Source organism: Aquarana catesbeiana, linkage group LG04, assembly GCF_042186555.1.
Source record: "Aquarana catesbeiana isolate 2022-GZ linkage group LG04, ASM4218655v1, whole genome shotgun sequence".
Classification (NCBI taxonomy): Eukaryota; Metazoa; Chordata; class Amphibia; order Anura; family Ranidae; genus Aquarana; species Aquarana catesbeiana.
The window spans coordinates 634,623,923-634,644,909 of NC_133327.1; the positions used below are offsets into that span (position 1 = coordinate 634,623,923).

The 20,987-nt window shown below is 39.9% G+C and overlaps 1 protein-coding gene across 1 annotated transcript in view; it reads left to right on the forward strand.

The window, feature by feature from the left end:
* USH2A (usherin) overlaps window positions 1-20,987 on the forward strand; it is a 1,400,924-nt gene that overhangs the window by 136,599 nt on the left and 1,243,338 nt on the right. The window contains exons 7-9 of the mRNA XM_073628975.1: window positions 3,487-3,671; window positions 11,466-11,696; window positions 16,046-16,139. Of these exons, the coding sequence (XP_073485076.1) occupies window positions 3,487-3,671; window positions 11,466-11,696; window positions 16,046-16,139 (510 nt within the window). The remainder of the gene's footprint in view (window positions 1-3,486; window positions 3,672-11,465; window positions 11,697-16,045; window positions 16,140-20,987) is intronic.

The window sequence follows — 20,987 nt, forward strand, 5'->3', positions numbered from 1 at the left end:
CATTTTTTTCTCTATTCTATTCCTTTTTTTCTATTCTATTTTATACTCATTGGAAATTGGAAAACTATTTGAATTCAAAATAGTTTTCAAATTCGAATAGTTTTCCAATTTCCAAAAAGAATAAAATAGAATAGAAAATAAAGGAATAGAATAGATTTTTTTTTTAAATCAATTTCTTTATTTTCTATTCTATTTTAAAAATCAATTCGAAATTGATTTGAAAACTTTTCGAATTGATTCAAAAACAAATTCCGAAAATGTATTAAAGGAATTAAACAAATTTAACTAAACATATTTATGTAAATAATGAATCAAACCCAAAATAAACACATTTTTTTCGTTCTGCACATGTCTAGGGACTCCCCAGCAGAGCATTAGGCAGTAATAAAAAAACACAACCTTTCTTTAACTCTATTCAAAGTTAAAATTAAGAGAAAGGTTCTCATGCTTGAAAAATTGATAAAGTTTTCAAGTTTTTTTTGTGTCCATCTCTGACTCCAATGCCTAGGTCAGTAGGGTAACAGAGGAGGTGCAACTTCAAAACCCAAAATTTAAATTTTTTGTGTCCACCTCTGGATTTTGGAGATACATTTAGCAAGACTGTATGGTTAAGGAGAGTGTAGAGCTTTTTTGTGAGGAGCCAAATGACTCTAAAGTTCACAAAACTTTAAAACAATCACTTTTCTTTTGTCTGGTGTCTTTACATGATGAGAGGTATTGTATATGTAATGGGATAACTAATGCCAATTAACCAGCACTCCCACAGTGCACACTGCATCAAAGTTGATTTATAAAGGCCACAGCAGCCATTTTAACAGCCACATGACACCGTTTAGGGGACAATTTCCACTAGTAATGCAAATACCTAACTAATTATAACTTAATCAGTCAATCAAAGGGATGCCATACCTGAAACATCTCCTGTATATATAAGCTGAACCTTGACTGCAGATACAGCCCTTTTCAAGACCTCAATCCCCTTCCTGCTGAAGTGACAAATCTACACTGCTTAGTAATGCATATTGGGGGGGTTAGAGGACATGCTGGTTCATTAATGCAAATTTGATCTTTCCACATTCTCCAACCCCTTAATTGATGCCCCCTCCAACTTGTTGCTACCGATATATAAAGGTAAATACTAATCTCCTATATCACTGCCTACAACACCACTTATTCTTACCGATCCCAGTTCAGCCTCCAAACTCTGCTATACAGGCCTTACACAGATGGCTCTGTCTATTGCTCTACGCTAGACTGTTTAAATGTAGTCCTGCATATACAGCTGTTGCAGTACATTGTAGCATTACTTTTTACTAAAATAATCACAACACAAGTAGTGGTGCTTGTAAAAAAGATGTCATTATTTGGCTGTGCCTAGGGTAGACACCTGCCTAAATATGGTCTGACCACACAGCAAAAAAGTGTTTTATATGTTTTTCATCATCGGTGAAATTTTGTAAACTATACATTTCGCATCAAGCTGTCTAAGAGAAATTTGATCAAAACAAAGTTGATCTTCCCCTTTTAAATTTCATTTGGAGGTTGTGTTTTTTAGAGAGGGATGTATGTATTTAGGCTACTTTAGTTTTCCAGCAAGCGCACTTTCTATTTGTGTTTTTTTTCTCCTTTTTTATGTATTTAATTGATATTTGTATGCTGTTACTTAAAATTATTTTTACTTTTACTTTTTTCTTTCCTGTCTGTATTTTTTCTTTTTGTGAAAAAAAAAAAAACGAGGGGCTGTTTTTGGCACATGTCTATGATAGCTGAAAGCAGTTTCTGTAATTCTCAGAAGTCCACTATATAGCCTCATACACATGATCGGATTTTCCAACGGGAATTGTATGATGACAGGTTGCTGGTGGAAAATCCGACCGTTGGTATGTTCCATCGGACAATTATTGTCGGATTTTCCGTAGACAAATGTTGGATGGCAGGCTTTAAAATTTTCCGCGGACAAATGTCTGTCATCAGATTTTCCGAGCATGTGTACACAAGTCTGTCAGACAAAAGTCCAAAGTACAAACACGCATGCTCAGAAGCAAGGACAAGCCAGAGGCAGTCGATCTTGTAAACTAGCGTTTGTAATGGAGAATTAACATTTGTGATGCAGCAAAATATGCAATCTTGAAATGCAATGCACATTCTCTTCTTCTTTAATGGGATAATAATGAAGCTGCTTGTTGGTGATACTGATGAAGTTATTGCAAACAAATTTTCAAAGGTTTTTTTTTTTCTAGTGATATATTTTTTTTTGGTGCAAGTTACCACAACACCATTATCCCGTAGTTTTTAAGATCAAAGATACAACTATGTTGGTTTCCCTTGTTAATTTTACATTATTACATTATACAGTATTTTTTAAAATGTAACTGCCTACTCCCAAACTGTCATTTGAAGTAAAACACATAGCCAAGTATTATTCTCCACACTTTTTTTTATTGTGCATTAAAAAAAGAAAACAAATAAAATTAGACATGCTATCTGCCAATAGAACTTAACCAAAAAGTGCATTCTATGCATCCAAAAATATAGAAAATATACCAAATCAAATCATTATTCAACCAAAAAATAAAATAAAAGCCTCAAGCATGTGTCCTGCTTCTTAATATAGGGGATCAACAATGCCAAGAGTTGGTGAAAGCAGGGGTCCGTCATCTGGAGATAATTCCGAAAATCATCTGGATTATTCTCCTGGAGCTCCCGCAGCAAAGGCATGTGACATAATCACGATTAATAAAGCAACCAATTTTTGGTCCAAGAAATCCTCCTCCTCCTGTACCTGGACTGGACTTGGGTCAAAGCAATAACTCCAATGCCAATCATAAATAACACGTTATCTCCTCCGATTCCACAACATGTCTGGTTGGCGAACGGCCGCTCAGAAACAAACTGAAAAGCGCGAACTGAAAAGCGCGAAATGAAAAGCGCGAATCAACACCAAACTTCTACTAACACGAAATTAGCAGAAGGAGCCCAAAGGGTGGCTCTAAAGAGCTGAAAAACCACGTAGTACGTGTTTGTTGGCCGACAATTCCTTGCCATTTGTATACAGGACATGTTCCTGGCCAACGCCCTTCGGACAAAAGTACAAGGTTTTGTCTGTGGAAAATCCGATTGTGTGTACGAGGCTTTAGTTTTGCTTTCCCGATTCACTTTATTGCATTTCACTAAAATGGCAAAAATTTTCCTGAATTATCCTGATTTTTGTCAAACTTTTGTGGAAATGAAAACTTGTACTGTTTATCCCTAGCCAGCATGTGACTAAAAAAATCGAAATCCATTCTAAAACCAATGGCTATGTGTAATGCTACAATGTAGCAGACTTTTATTGATTTACTGAAATTGTAGAGAGAGATGACGCTCTAGTAAAACTGGATATTAAAACAGAATAGCAAAGTAGTAGTATGGAATAGTATGGAACATCAACTCTTTGGTATATTTTATTTTTCTAACTTGCTTTTGACTTTTTGCTTTTATTTTTAGATATTTTACATTACTTTGTGGTTTTATAGCCCATTGCCTAAAGCATTAATAATACAGAGGAAGAAGCATAGCAGCTCATTCTGGGAAGATTGGCAATATCTTGCAAGGGATTGTCAGGACTTCAGCATGGAGAACAATGGCTTTTTACAATATCCTGATTCTGTCAATTGTCTCCAGCTCCCCAGGTAAGTTGAAATGCTTAAAACTGGAAAACTGGGTAATGTTACCTATATTCTCTGAGTCAGCAGCAGTTGTGGCTCAAAAGAATAGTGACCCTAGGACAAAATATTTTTCAGCCTATAAGCTATTCAGCAATATAACAACCTTTAAAATGAAGGGTACAACACTGCTACAATCAAAAGTACAGTAAGTTGTGGACATCTGACCATCTATATTGCCAGTATGTGAACACCTGTTAATATGATTGAGTTCAGGTATTTACAGTAAAGGGTACTGTTAATGCTAAAGACAAAAAGACAGTTTGGGGATGGTGTTTTACTGTTCCAGCTAGACTGTGCCCCTGTACAAAAAAAGCCAGCTCCATAAAGACAGGGTTTAAGTTGTTTGATGTGTAAGTTGTTCCCTGTATTTCTGTTCTGGTTACAAACTAAAATATTGTATTGCCAGAACACCCTAAGGAAATTTCTGAGAGGCTTGTTGAGCCCATTGAATATTTAATTTTTTTGTCACAAGTGATTGAAAAATGGCAAAAAATAAAATAAAATAAATAAATTACACAAAGTTGTCACTAAACGATATATTTCTCACACGTGCCATGATTATATGTGGAATTACACACCAAAATACATTCTGCTGCTTCTCCTGAGTATGGGGATACCTTATGTGTGAGACTTTTTGGGAGCCTAGCCTCATACAGGACCCCGAAAACCAAGCACCACCTTCAGGATTCCTAAGGGCGTAAATTTTAGATTTCACTCCTCACTACCTATCACAGTTTGAAATGTCAAGATACCACAACCCACCCCAAATGACCCCATTTTGGAAAGAAGACACTTCAAGCTATTTGCTGAGAGGCATGTTGAGTCCATGAAAAATAAAAAATAAATAAAGTGCGCTAATTATATGAAAATACACACATAGATGTGAATACATGTGGGTAGTGGTAAAAACCACAATCTACTGAGAGCAAGTAAATGACTCCGTGAGTGGTAAAAATATATAAGTGCAAAACATAAAAACTCAAATAAAAAGAAGAAACAAAAAATGTGTACATGTGAAATACAATGATATTAATAGCGTGAAAATCTGAAAATCAAACAAACTCAGTCCATGGGTTCAAATATAAAAAGTTCATCAGTGAAAAAAAGCTTCCATCCACTATACAGCTCAGCAGCAACTAATCCCCCTATGAGTGGATTGACAAAGGAGAGAGATGTGCAGGATGGTCTTTTTATTTTTGAATGTTGAGTCCATGGAATATTTTATATTTTGCCACAAGTTTCAAAAAAAGTAACATATTTTTTTTTTTTTTTTTTACACAAAGTTGTCACTAAATGATATTTTGTTCAGACATGGCATGGTTATATGTGGAATTACACCCCAAAATATTCAGGATTTCTAAGGGCATAAATTTTATATTTCACTCCTCACTACCTATCAGTTTCGGAGGCCATGAAATGCCCAGATAGCACAAAACCCCCACAAATGACCCCTTTTTGGAAAGTAGACACCCTAAGCTATTTGCTGATAGGCATGTTGAGTATTTTGCAGATCTTGTTTTTTGTCACAAAGTTTTGAAAATTGATAAAAGAAAAAAAATACATTTTTCTTTTCTTTCTTCATTTTCAAAAACAAATGAGAGCTGCAAAATACTCACCATCATCTTAGCAAATACCTTGGGGTGTCTACTTTCCAAAATGGGGTCATTTGGGGGGGGGGGGGTTGTGCTATCTGGACATTTCAGGGCCTCCGTAACTGTGATAGGTAGTGAGGAGTAAAATCACAATTTTACTCCCTTAGAAAGCCTGAAGGCGGTGATTGGTTTTTGGGGTCCTGTACACGGCTAGGCTCCCAAAAAGCCTCACACATGTGGTATCCCCGTACTCAGGAGAAGCAGCAGAATGTATTTTGGGGTGTAATTCCACATATGCCCATGGCATGTTTGAGCAATATATCATTTAGTGACAACTTTGTGCAAAAAAAAAAGAAAAGTTTGTAATTTTCTCGAAACTTGTGGCAAAATATAAAATATTCCATGGACTCAACATGCCAATCAGCAAATAGCTTGGGGTGTCTATTTTCCAAAAAGGGGTCATTTGGGGGGGTTTTGAACTGTCCTGGCATTTTATGCACAACATTAGAAGCGTATGTCACACATCACCCACTCTTTTAACCACTTGAATACAAAGCCCTTTCTGGCACTTTTTGTTTACATGAAAAAATATTTTTTTTTTGCTAGAAAATTATTTTGAACCCCCAAACATCATATATCCCCAAGGTATAGGTGGACCACTTTGGTGCACCCAACCTCCCAGGGGGGACTGGCATTGCCAGACCTATACAAGTATTTTTTAGCCACACAATTGGTCATGGCGGCGTGGTGGCTGAACCCAGAGGCTACCAACTCCACGGTGCTACTAGAGGCAGCAGTGGTGAAATCTCTGGAGGCCCTAAAATTTTTACTTTTCCGTGGCCCCCATGCTCCCTATAAACTAACCCCATCCATGCTAACTACCTTACGGGCATGGGGAGCTGGTCTAAAACTTGAACACTATCTGAAAGACGCACACTCCCCGAACGCCCCGCTGTGGTGCAACCCCAATCTGGCCCAATTCTACACGATACCAGAGCCTTATGCCTGGACCAAATTCAATGTGAAAACGCTTTCCCAACTGGTTGAAGGCGATTCCCTGATTTCACTATCTCTCCTCCGCTCAAAATTTAATGCACCAGGGTCACACTTCTTTAGATATTTACAACTTTCCCATACCTTCAGCTGCCAATTCCCCCACTCTAACCCCCAGCTTATAAAGGCCTCACTGGAAGATGTCATTAGACTTGATTGTAAAAAAAAAACAACTTCCCAGATATATTCTCATCTCCTTAGAGTTTCCTTACCAGCTATGGAAAAATTCAGGGCCCATTGACTTCAGGACATCCTGGAACTTGATGGTGATGACTAGGATGATATCTGGGACTTTCCATTCGGGTCCTTAGTTTCTTTTAGACACCGTTTAATACAGTTTAAAATAATCCACAGGGCCTTCTACACCCCGTACAGGCTACACAAAATGAACCCCCACCTCTCCCTGGAGTGCTGGAGGTGTGGGAGAGCCCCGAGAGACTTTACCCACATCTTCTGGACCTGCCCAGCTATAGAAGGGTTTTGGGAGGAAGTGTTATCATACATCCGTTTGGTCAGTAGTATCCCGCTACAGCCTTCCATGTCAGTATGCCTGTTGGGACTGGTTGAACAGTTAATCCCCACTGTAGCGGGGCACACCACGGTGAGTTTGCTACTGTTCTATGGCAGAAAAGTCATCACACTTCACTGGAAGAAACCCCACCCACAAGCATTTTCTGAAAACAGCTAGTGAATAAGAACCTACCCCTCTACAAAGACACATACATCAACAGAGGCTGTCCTAAAAAATACCAGAAAGTATGGTCTAAATGGTTAGCAGAGCCATCCACAGCATAATTTAAATCTCTACGGGTGAATGTGGAGTAGTTCTTCTTTAAATACACCCCTCATCAGATAAAGTCTCCCCTCAATATGGAGGTCTAGGAAGAGGGATCTTCTCTTTTGTTTCTATATGTTTTTTTTTTTTTCATTTAGATTTCTACCGGGCATTTAGATTCATGTGGGAGCAGAAATGATAATACCTCTGATAATAACATTCATGACATTTGACCAAGGGTTCCGCACCTTCTCTACTCAATGGCGACACAAACTTGCTAAATTAGATTTAATTCTGACATAACCGTATATGACCCGTGCGTGGGCCACCTTTCTGCTGTCTGTCTGTTCTTGTCAATCACATGTATGTGTTTTTAACACCAATAAAAAGGTTTATTAAAAAAAAAGCAAAGGCCCTACAGATTAAAATGGTGGGTTTTGCAACTTTTTTTTCACACAGTATTTGCGCAGCGATTTTTCAAACGCAATTTTTTGGGAAAAAAACACCTTTTTAATTTGAATGCACTAAAACACACTATATTGCCCAAATGTTTGATGCAATAAAAAAATATGATCTTATGCCGAGTACATGGATACCAAACACGACATGCTTTAAAATTGCGCACAAACGTGCAGCGGCGACAAACTACATACATTTCTAAAAGCCTTTAAAATCCTTTACAGGTTACCACTTTAAATTTACAGAGGAGGTCTACTGCTAAAATTACTGCCCTTGATCTGACCTTCACTGTGATACCTCACATGCATGGTGCAATTGCTGTTTACATATGACACCAGACTGACAATTGCGTTCGCCTTTTGCTTATTTGTTTTATTTTTAAACTGTTCCTTTCATTTTCTTTTTTTTTAAATAATTTTTATTGTTATCTCAGGGAATGTAAATATATCCTATGATAGCAATAGTTAGTGACAGGTACTCTTTTTTGAAAAAAATTGGGGTCTATTAGATCCTGGATCTTTCCTCTGCCCTCAAAGCATCTGACCACACCAAGATCGGTGCAATAAAATGCTTTCCCAATTTCCCAATGGCGCTGTTTATATTGGGCGAAACCTAAGTCATGAAATGATCGTAGCTTCCAGTTTCTTAGGCCATAGAGATGATTGGAGCTGTTCTGGTCTCCGATCAGCTCTATGGTCAGTTGGCAGAACCACCGGCTATATTCTTGGGTTCCCTGTTGGGACAGGAGAGCCAGAGAAAAACATGGAAGACGGTGGGAGGGGGGAATTCCCTCCCACTGCTTGTAAAAGCAGTCTAGAGGCTAATTAGCCACTAGGATTGCTTTTACATGAAAGCCAACCACTGGCTAAAAAGTATGATACCAAGATGATACCTAAACCTACAGGCATCATTCTGGTATAACTACTCAAAGTCCAGCAACCAGTATGTTGCCGATCCTTGTTGGGCATATATTGTAATGTTCTTTTTTTTCATGCAGCCTGTGGGCTGAATGAAAAAAAGAGATTGATAGGTGGTTATGCCCACCATTAGAATACCGCCCTTCATCCATTCTAATGATGGGCATACATGCACCATTTTTTTTTTTTTAACTGTGGTGGTGAAATCACCTCCTACGGCCCTGGAGTCGCTGATTTTCGTTTTGTGAGAACAAACACTGTTGCTGTCAAGATAAATAAATCAGTGCTGCAGCTGAATGTCGTACCTGAAAAGCAAACAATGGGAATGATAAAACATTATCTCAATAAAACAACTTGATTTTATAACGCAATCTGTGCCTAAAAAATATATCTAGAGAGGAGGGAGTAAATAAAAAAATTAAAAATATATGCCGAAGCAGGGGGGCAATCCGCCCCTAATGTTAGGAGCAAATCGCTCCTCCACCCCCGCTCTTTTTTTTTAACTGTGGTGGTGAAATCACCTCCTACAGCATTGGAGTCATAGCTTTACGTATCGTTGGAGCAAACGCTGTTGCTGTCAGAATACATAAACCCATGCTGCAGCTGAATGGCGTACCTGCTAAGCAAATGATGGTTAACAATAAAACAAAGTAACATTACAGTATAACAGTAAGACGTACCATACCTACAAAGCAAATACAATAAACCATAGTAAAAATAAAACATTACAGTTCTAAAATACAGTAATAATAGAGAGAACAATAGATATAGAACAATAGAGAGCGAACAATAGAGAGCGAACTATAGAGAGTGAACATAAGAGAGAGAACAATGGAGAGAGAAGAAAAATAAAACCACAACTATTTTGGCTTTTTTATTTTTTTGTGTTTTTGTGTGGTTTTTTTTTTGCACTTTTATATAAACTGTAAACTGTAAACGTTCCAGATTAGGGTCTCTCAAAATGTGATGGCCATCTCATCTTTCGAGACCCTGTGCAAGTGTGCCTAGGACTGTGCAATGCTGTACCTTACGCTAATACTCCACTAGTGTGTGGTAGCGTTCGAAACAGTCACCAATGCAAAGACCAGGTTGGTCAGGACAGGAGGGACAATAAAAGCGGGTGTCACGCCTATATCCGCGCTTTCTACAGACACAACATCTTCTTTCGGGATTTCTTTGAGTAGGGGTGCCAGGGAGGAAATGCGGAAAATGCCTCTCATGCAGCCGGCTCACTCCATTTGGATTGGGAAGTTGGGCCACGCCTGGAAACAGAAGGGCTGTGATGATCTCTTCCTGGAATTTAAGGAAGGATCCAGTTCGTCCTAAAGCTTTGTATAGCACATAAGCATTCAGTAGAGCCAATTGGAATAAATATACAGACACTTTTTCATACCAGCATCTGGCCTTAGGGGGAATTGGGTACGGCGCCAACAACTGGTCGTTGAGGTCCACCCCTCCCATATTAAGGTTATATTCGTGGACACAGAAGCGTTTCTCCACAACACCAGTCCCTGTAGGAATTTGGACCATCGTGTCTGCATGAAGGGAGGACAGAACGAAAACATTATTATTATCCCTCCACTTCACAGCGAGCAAATTATTACATCTCAAGCAAGCTCTCTCCCCCAGCCTAAGAAGGAAATCTACAAGCCGCTGGGGTAAGCCCCAGCGATTAAATCGCATATTGCCACATGCACCAAGTCCATGATCAAACAAGTGACTAAAAAGTGTCACGCTTGTGTAATAATTGTCCACATACAAGTGGTACCCCTTTCCGAATAAGGGTGACACCAAATTCCACACAATCTTACCAGTGCTCCCTATGTAGTCTGGGCAGTTCTCTGGCTCTACAGTACGTAACTATCTCTTCCCTTGTAAACCACAAAAAATTGTATGTATAGCCTGTTGCCCTCTCACAGAGCTTATACATCTTGACCCTATATCTGGCACGCTTGCTAGGAAGATACTGTTTGAATGACAAGGGGCCAGAAAACTTAAAAAGGGACTCAAAAACACACACCAGACCCTTATCCGAGCATGCAGCCTGGCAGGGTATGGTCCCCCTCCTGAACCATTGCAATTTTTATTTATAGTTGACAAGAAGGGTGTTGCATATTTACCTTTATTGCAAGCAGCTTAGTTTCACAATTTGTATCTTATTTTAGTGTAACCCAGGCTTCATTTAGTATATATTTTTATAACAGGCCACATGCCCTCAAAATGGGGGGTAAGGGCAAGGGCCTCTAAACAACAAAGCTGGCCCAGGGGTGGGGGGCTTATCAGAATCTGGAAAGCTCCTTTAACAGTTAGTAGTCATCCAGATACAACCCCTCCATGTGAATGAGTACGGGGTACACAGTAAAAAGAAATCCAGTGATGTAAATCCACTGTCATTCGCATTGTCCAACGATGTAGATCCACATATATCATGTTCCCGAATCCCTCCGACCCTCTGAAAGAAAAAACCCTGATTCCCCACATGCCTGGTCCTGTCACCCTCCTAGCCAATGATGGGTCAAGTCCGGTAGATAACATCTGTTATAAACACAGGGGCAGGGTCTCCTGGGTGATGTCATTGACCACCCAAGTTACAGCTAACCCCTTAAATTTTAACCAATATAAAATATTTCCAATATTCCTCTCAGAGTGTGTTAACATACACAAAGATACTATGGTTACTGATAGCAACAACCTGTGGACCTTATAAATACTAGAACATTTTGTGTGAGAGCAAAAAACTAAGAGGGGGAGAGGGGCAGGGGTGCTATTTTATATTGATTTAACTCCTTGTTTTTACAAAGATGGTCCTGGTATTGGAGAACATGTCCACAATTACCTATTAACAGTTTTGACTTCCCAGTTGACTTGTTCTGTAATTTAAAGGATGTTTTTCCACTAATCATCATAGCTTCTTTAGCATTTTCATAATTCCAAATCTATTTTTCTTTTCTGCACTATATAGGGATACCCCTTATTCACATGGAAACCTGACCCTGAGTCTCCTCACCCCAGAACCAAACCAACGACCTGGCTACAAAGACTTTCACAGCACCACTGAACTTCAAGAATTTGTGAAAGCATGCCAAGTGAGGATCCAGCTGATTGGTCAATATTATACAAGAGAGACTGAGAAGGCTACTGGCAGCTTACGACATCGGTATTACGGAATAGGTGAAATCACCATTAGCGGAAGGTAAGACAGAAAACAGAAAAATGCTGAAACCTTGTTAAAGTTTGTTTTTAGAAAAACTCCAGCCAAAGCAAAACAGTTTTTTTAATTTTTGGATAAAGCAGGGAAAGACTAGAACCCAGCAATACATATTTTTCATGCATTTAGAAACTTTCCCATATTTTAATTTGTTGCCTGTTTCCCTTCAACTTCTTGTCCCTGACTATGACATTGGGGTACAGGGACAGAAATAAAAACCTAAGAAGAAGAAAGTAATAATGATATCAGACCATTAGTTTTAGAACTAAATGATGATCTTTTTAATTCAAAAACAGGATGACCCAAGAAAAAAAAAACAGTTCTCCCTTATCAGGACTACAATAGAAACATTAAAACAAGAAATGCTGAAGACACAAGTAACATTGTTATTTTATGTATCTGCTCTGTTTTATTTATCTGCATTTGAAAGAGATGAGCTTCAATTTGCATATAATGTTAGTTAAGGCCTAACTCTAGGTTTCATTTAACTTAAAGTGGTTGTAAACCCTCTCCTATACCCAGTGAAGTGAACAGCCTCAGATGATACATAGAGATGAAACAAATCCTCCTACATAAGTTTTAGTTGTATATCTCCTGTCTTTTCCCTGCTACACTCTTTGGAAAGTGCAGATCATGTTAGAAATCCCTCTTCCTGTTTCAGCAGTGGGTGGGGAGTCTGGGCTTACACTGTGTGAGAGCTGATTGGAGGAAAGTCACCCCCCCAGGCATAGGAAGAGGAACGAAAGAACATGCAGAACTGTAGTCTGAATAGACAAGCTCAGTGCTAATCTCCCTCTAAGCTCCCTTCCCGACACAAATGCTTCAGCTACTGTTAGCTCATGTGTCGGAGGGCTTGTCAGAAGTGACTCTGCTGATAACAGAGGAATGGAGCACCAGAGAGAAATGACACTTAAAGCTTTGACGAGAGATAAGTAAACACTACAGATATATGTGCTTAGGTCAGATTTCAATAATGGGGTTTACAGCCACATTAACCAAGCTAGTCGAACAAACTATTTCCTTCACTAATACATGTGCTTACTGTCAGCACTGTATATATATATATATATATATATCATATTACTTTGTTATCCTAAGTCATGACAAGATTATTACCAAATAAACAGGTCCATAGCAGAAATATAAGAATTGCTCAAATTTATAGTAATGTACAAGTGTGAGGGCTGAAGTGGTTAATATCTTGAACGGTGGGTAGTTATGTAGTAAAGTTATCTACAGGTACATTTTAATCCCTGAATCCCAGATGGTAAAAATAGGCAGCCATGATGATTTGTGGCTACAGCAAAAATTATACTTCACATCACATTTATTGAATTGGGCTGCACTGCAACAACCTTACAACTGCATGAAATATATGGCATTGTGGTGCAGTGACGGAGACATTTCAGGGTCAAAACAGTTGGTGACTGGTGAGGAGGCGACAGAACATCTCCTAGCCACCTGTGAACTGCCCCCAGAAACAATTCCTAGGAATCAAGAAAGGTTTTCTCTTTCTTAATGTCACGGAACGTCCCACACTCTGCTTGAATGCTTCCGTCAGTATACCACTTCCTTGTAGTCTGGATACAGATATCAGATATTCCAACCGCTCCCAAGCATAAAACAAGACGAGACTTGCTTAGTTGCTAACATGGACTATTTTATTATCACACATGGATACAACAGATAAAATAACTCAGAGACTCTTCCCCCCCCACCCTTGGAAAAGAGGGCGGATTAAACTGTCCAAAGACAATGGACACACAGGTCAGGTGTGTTCAAACTTCTCCTCAGTAAACACTCTTATCAGCAGGGGGACTGCTGGAGGAATCCCCCCTCCCTCTACAGGGACACACATCCCAAATGATCACAGCAAAGAGTCCACAAAAGAATGAGACAATATACAATATATACATATATACATGACTGAGTCCGACTAGTACAGTTCAGACTGGATTTCTAATTCATCTCACAAAGAGTATTGTTCCCTTGAAAATCCAGGGCCCATAATCAAAAGGCAAGAGCCTTGCATTCAGTCCTCTCCAACAGCCTCTGTCCCGGCTAGGTCTGTCACATTTCTCCCCTTTCAGCAGGAGACTAACACAGGAGGAGACCCCAGATGGGTTGACTCCGACATTAGTCCATAGTTCCAGTCCTCTACTGCCTGTACTCACACAGTACCCCAAACAAATTGTTCCAAACAGAGTATTACTCACCCAGCCAACCTCTGCCTCTCTCAGAGAACATAACCGCCGCTGGGGAGAGGCCCGGACTGGCCCTTCTCCCTGGAGTCCTTTCTGCCGCTGGAGAGAAGACAGGGGGACTGGGCTCACTCCATCATGCTGTTGGGGATCTGGGCCGACTGCCCAGCATCCCTGAGGTATACAGGTGGGGACTGAAGCCCCATCCACCGACACCAGATCAAGCTGCAGTTGTGAGGTGATGACTGCATTCTCTCCTTGGATCCTGATCTACAGCTCGCGACAGACTGCCACCTCCTCACCTTGGGCCTCCACAATTGCTGCAGGTGTGGGGCAGAGGTCTTGGATCCTCTGTCTGGTTGCCAGCACTTCTGCTGGGGGTTTGCTAGGTGGTTCCTCTTCTACAGAACCGTCTATTAAATCCCCAGTCTCTGGAATTGCTAAAAGTGTGAGGTCTTGGACCCTCTGTTCAGATACCAGATCTTCAGCTGGAGAAGTTTGTTGTAACTCCATAGATGCTGCTGGCAGAAAATCACATGTCCCTGTCAGTGTTGTGGGAGAAAGGCCGACTACCTCTTCTCTCGAGAAAGCCGAAGCCACTGTTGGTGCTGGGCAGAGCACAGTGAACTTTGGCCCTGATAGCAGCTCTTCTGCTGGAGGCTCATCAGGTTGTTCTTCCTCAGCAGAAAAGTCTATCAAATCCCATGTCTCTGCAACTGATGTCTAGGGATAGAGGTTCACCATCTCCTGTCCATGGAACCTAGGAGATGCTATCAGTGCTGGGCAGAGGTTAGCAGAGCTCTGCCCTGTTGTCAGCACTTCAGGTTTGGGGACGGCAATCTCCAGATTTTCCACTGCCGATTCTCTGGCATGCTGCTGGACAGGCACATTCCTCCATCCAAGATCATCCCATGCAGAAACAGGATCATCAAGGTCAGTCAGCACTTGCTGCATCCGCCATAAGACCTCTGCCTCCATAGCTGTGGGGGCAGGTTGGCAAGGCACACTATTACTCTGCCACATTGCCGACTCTTCAGCCAGGATTTCAGGGTTGTCAATTGGTATTTCCTGATAGTCCCAGGCAAAGGGAGCCCAGCCCTGGCACTGAGCAACGTCTAGCAGCTGTTTGTAGGCAATCTTCCTGTGCCCAGTGCACTTCCGAAATGTTCAGTAGCCCTTCTCTGAAATCCATGATCTTGTCCACCTGCCACTCCAAATCACTCCCAAAGTTAGGGTCCCCTGTCAGCTTCACATACAACAGTCCCAAGCCGCCGTAGCTTAAGCCTTCCCTTGGGCTGTCATCTGCTATCCAAGGGCATGCTTGGGATACATGCCACCGGAGGGCTCTGTAGCTCTCATCCAGCATCATCTCTGCCCAGACCAGCCTGCATAATTCAGCTGTCTGCTCCTTGTGCTGTTTTTCTCCCAAAAACTGCATCCGACCAGTACTTTTTCTGGATTGAGGCTCCAGTCTCTTCGGGGGCGTGGGTTCCAATCCCACTGCTGCCACCAATGTCACGGAACGTCCCACACTCCGCTTGAGTGCTTCCGTCAGTATACCACTTCCTTGTAGTCTGGATACAGATATCAGATATTCCAACCGCTCCCAAGCATAAAACAAGACGAGACTTGCTTAGTTGCTTACATGGACTATTTTATTATCACACATGGACACAACAGATAAAATAACTCAGAGACTCCCCCCCCCACCCTTGGAAAAGAGGGCGGGTTAAACTGTCCAAAGACAATGGACACACAGGTCAGGTGTGTTCAAACTTCTCCTCAGTAAACACTCTTATCAGCAGGGGGGCTGCTGGAGGAATCCCCCCTCCCTCTACAGGGACACACATCCCAAATGATCACAGCAAAGAGTCCACAACAGAATGAGACAATATACACTATATACATATATACACGACTGAGTCCAACTAGTACAGTTCAGACTGGATTTCTAATTCACCTCACAAAGAGTATTGTTCCTTTGAAAATTCAGGGCCCATAATCAAAAGGCAAGAGCCTTCCATTCAGTCCTCTCCAACAGCCTCTGTCCTGGCTAGGTCTGTCACACTTACCATGTACATCTATAGTAAATATCGTTACCCTAACAGATAACCCTTTCATTTTTCATTGCAGGTGTGATTGCCATGGACATGCTAGCGCTTGTGATACAACTGTTTCACCATACAAGTGTCTCTGTAGTGTCAACAGTAACACCGATGGGAACAATGTAAGATTTCATGTTTTACTTTCTTCATTAATGTACTTATAACTGCTTCAATGCTATGGTGTAATACATTGTATATGTTGTATAATATGTTGTTCTTTATCTTGTGCTTAATTGTATCTGAAAGGAAATCTATGAAGAGAAAAATAACCATACTAGCATAACTGAATTTCTTCTTAAAATACTGGTCGTCTGGTTCTCTTCAGTTTTAATAGTTTCTGAGTCATTGAACTTGGACAAAAATGTTGTGAACATCGTGAAAGCCAAAATGTTCTGGGTTTATGACTAAAAAAGCATTGAGAAACACCAAGACAGTCAGGCAACTAACATTTTCAGGAAGAGAGTTCAACAAGGGAATCACTATATATTTATCTCCACTTGTGTGCAGTCTTATGATATTCATATATGGTATCTTCAGAATACACTCCTACAAATAGACTGCAAACCATGTGTGGACCAGACAGAAAGTTAAGCAACACAGCTCAACACATGGGGCGTGCACAGGTTTTGATTATTAACAAATAAAAACAAATTACATTTCCTAATAAAACAAATCTCACTGTAACTGAAGGCAGGAAGGAGAGGCGTTTTGGTGAATATGTGTTTCTTGAAAATGCAGAGGGGGAGCTTTACTAAAACTGTTGCACACAGAATCTGGTGTAGCCAGAATCAGCTTCTAATTTCAGTTTGTTCAATTAAGCTTTTACCATCTGGAAGCTAAATGGTTACTATGCACAGCTGCACCAGATTCTGTGTGCACCAGTTTTAGTAAATGTCCCCCAGAACATCACATTTATGGTCCTGTGCTGTCTTTCACATGGAACCAGGTGATTGAGGCCTTTCATACCGAGAGACAGAAATTTAAGTTCTATGTCGATAATGTAAGCATGCGTAGTAGGCTGAGCAAATGTTTACCGATATCCAGGAGTAGAAGGCTCATAGTGGGTATAATGTAAGAGTCTTCCAAGTGGTATGGTATAAAAGCATACGAATGAAGGTCACCAAGGTTTTTGGCTTGCCCTTCTGGTAGGCTTGTTGCCAGGCCAGGGTTATATTTCCTGGGACGTGGCATGATTTGTTTGAGGTGGGGGGATCAGGAATGATGCCCCAAGAGTGCAAGAGAGTTAGAACTAGAGTGGCAATTCTGTGTAAGGTGTCATTGCAGTTGATTAAGAGCCTTTTGGTATGCCCCATCTGTAGATTACAATTATGAAATGCTTTTGTGACCGTGTTGAGCTGCCATCTCAGTTTCAGCATGCATTGCCCTGTGTTGCAATAGGTCAGTGTAAAGTTGTAGAACGGCATAGGGGACGGGCAGGGTGCCCAGAGAGCTCAAATTAGCAAACAATTGTTTATTTACTTAATAAAAAGAGTTCTTATTAAGATATCTCTAGGTGCAGTGTCAGGGAGATGTAGAGGTATGGGTAGGTGATGATGAATATGATCTATGGTTAATTCCATAGAGTTAAAATTTGGCAGCAGAGAGGAAGTCATGTCCGGTGCATATCTATGCAGATCTGGTAGTTGTACTGTTTTGGGAAAGCCACAAACTTTAACATTGTTGTGGCAGGATCTGTCCGCTAATTTAGCTTTAAGCCATGAGCGATCTTCATTGTCCTTATGTGTGTCCACTAGATCATTAATGGTGGTAGCAAATTCCATATTTTAGTTTTTGTATGATCTACCTTTTCACCAATAGATTGCACCTCTGTAGTAAACCTTTGCATAAGGTAAACAATATCAGCATACAAGGAACTTTTCAATGAAATTGACATTTCTTTTGAGGTTGAATCCAGCACAGGCTGGTTAAGTGTTGGGAAAGTAGCAATAGAATCCAGCATCACACTTTAATGTGTTGACTCAATGGCTGGGCTCACCTTAAGGAGATTCTGCTCATCTGCTCATCTGTTCTCATCCTTGCTTTGGTAGGGCTGCCTATCAGTGGTGTTGAGGCTGATGATGAGGATAAATGGAGTGCTGCAGTTTAGCACTTCTGCTGGATCAGTGTATGGTGCACCAGTGAGAAACATGGAGGAGGCAGCGCCATTTTGTTTGTGCCTCCCTGCTGTTTGAACAAAGAAAGCAGTGAGTTTCTTTGGTTGGATGCCACGTTTCCTGGAAGAGTAGCATAGGTGAGATAAATGGGCCAGTCCTATATAACTGACAAGATGCACACTACATTTAGATATTTTTAAGCATAACTAAAAGAGCAATTTTATTTCATTTGCAAAATTGTCACATAATGTTCCCATCTTTCTAAGAAATTTGACATCATAACCAATTGAGAAGAGCAGATAAGGGGAAAATCCAAGACCCTTGATACCAAGGAAATAGGGTTTTCCAGTAACGAAAGTGTATAACTGCTCTCAGATTTTCAATAACACCTTTTATCGCATTTATCTAGAATAAATTAAAATTTCCCAGATAACCAGTGCTCACTGCAGCTATAAATTTTTTCACTGCTTCTCAACTATAAAAATAATCTATTGCCAGTTTGATAAAAAAATAAGTAGGTTTCCAGTCTTTCATTAACTCAACCTGCAATACCTTCGTGGGTATAACAAGCAAATTGTTTTATTGTTACATTAAATTTTAATATTTTGCTTTCAGTGTCTTCTTTCTTGGGAAGCAAATTAAATAAATCTTTTGATATAAAGACATATCTTTTTAAGGCTCAGAAAATTGCTTAATCGTTTAAACACTGCGGCCTCCTGTTGCTAATATTTTTCATGCCTTTTAGATATATCCGCCGGCAGGTATATCTTGTTTTGCAGGCGGCCAGGTTAGTGTTGTTTCTTATCTTGCTCTTCTTTTATGTCTTCTTATAATATAATTATCAGGACGGCACATTACGCTGCAAATTTGTATTGACCACATTTTTGTACGAAGGAAAATTATTTATTAATAATACTCCAACTACAAAGTCATCACATATTCATTTCCTCCAAATCATTTATTATATTTTTGTCCAGGATAAAACAGTAAATTTATATGGTCTGAAGTAAAGGACAGGAAAATGAATACTGCATGAAGCTTGATCAAAATGTGTTTTCTTTTCCCTTTAAATAGATAGAATTTAATTATTTTATTCATTCAACATTTTTAAAATAGTCTTTTTTAAGTTTAATTGTTTGGTACATGTGTGCAGATAATGGTCCTTTTTTAAACTCACAAGCGGAAAATAATTTTTTATAAAATGCTATATTTTTATAAAAATACAGCATATATTAACCCCCCTTCTCCCTTTAAAATAATTCTCATGAAAAATTCTGGTAATGCTACAGCATACAACAAAGACATTGTAGATAATTATGTGTTCCCAGCCTTGTGGCACTGGTAACAGTCTGGGGAAGGCCCTCTTCCAGCATGACTGTTCCCCTGTGCTCAAAGTCAGTTCCATAAAGACATGGCTTGCTGAGTTTGCTATGGAGGAACTCAAGGGACCTGCACAGCGCTGACTTCAACCCTGCTAAACACCTTTGGGATAAATTGGACAGCTGATTGTGAGATTGGTCTTCTTGTTTTGTCTAAAACCTTTTTGGCTCATTTGGAACTAATTACCACAGACACACCGAAACTCTTGTGGAAAGAAATGTGGAGGGTCAATTCCATATTAGTGCCTATGGTTTTACAATGGGATGTCCAAAAAGCGCACAAGCTTATCGTAAGGTGGTCAGGTGACCACACATAAGGGTTGATTTACTAAAAACGGAGAGTGCAAAATCTGGTGCACCTCTAAATAGAAACCAATCAGCTTCCAGGTTTTTTTTTGTCAAAGTTTAACTGAATAAAATGAAGTTAGAAGCTGATTGGCTACCATGCACAGCTGCATGGGATTTTGCACTCTCCATTTTTAATAAACCAACCCCACTGTGTGCATATTTGTTATACAGTATATACTGTATAGTTGAATTTTGTGATCATAATAAACAGCCATAATAATGTAGCTTATTATTGTAAAGGATAATAGCAAATTGGGTTGTGTCACTGGACATTGTGGTCTTTTCCACTAACCCCCCTGGTAGAGGCTGTAGTTTTATTTGCAATGGGTAATGCATAAAATGAGTCGGTAAAAAGGTTTGAGTTTAACATGGCCAAACCACTGGAGTATATCTCAGTAACATTGTTTATACAGTATGTTCTAATTAAACAAAAACTCACCCCCTTGGCTTTTTACCTATTTTGTTACATCACAGCCTTTAGTTCAATGTTTTTTTTTAATCTGAATTATATGTGACGGATCATAACACAATAGTCTAAGTTGATGAAGTAAAATTAGAAAAATATATACATAAAACTATTTTTTAGAAATAAAAAAATGATAATTGGCATGTGCGTATGTATTCACCCCCTTTGTTATGAAGCCCATAAAAAGCTCTGGTGCAACCAATTACCTTCAGAAGTCACATAATTAGTGAAATGATGTCCACCTGTGTGCAATCTAAGTGTCACATGATCTGTCATTACATATACACACCTTTTTGAAAGGCCCCAGAGGCTGCAACACCTAAGCAAGAGGCACCACTAACCAAACACTGCCATAAAGACCAAGGAACTCTCCAAACAAGTAAGGGACAATGTTGTTGAGAAGTACAAGTCAGGGTTAGGCTATAAAAAAAATCCAAATCTTTGATGATCCCTAGGAGCACCATCAAATCTATCATAACCAAATGGAAAGAACATGGCACAACAGAAAACCTGCCAAGAGATGGCCACACACCAAAACTCATTGACCGGGCAACGAGGGCATTAATCAGAGAGGCAGCATAGAGACCTAATGTAACCCTGGAGAAGCTTCAGAGTTCCACAGCAGATACTGGAGTATCTGTACATAGGACGACAATAAGTCGT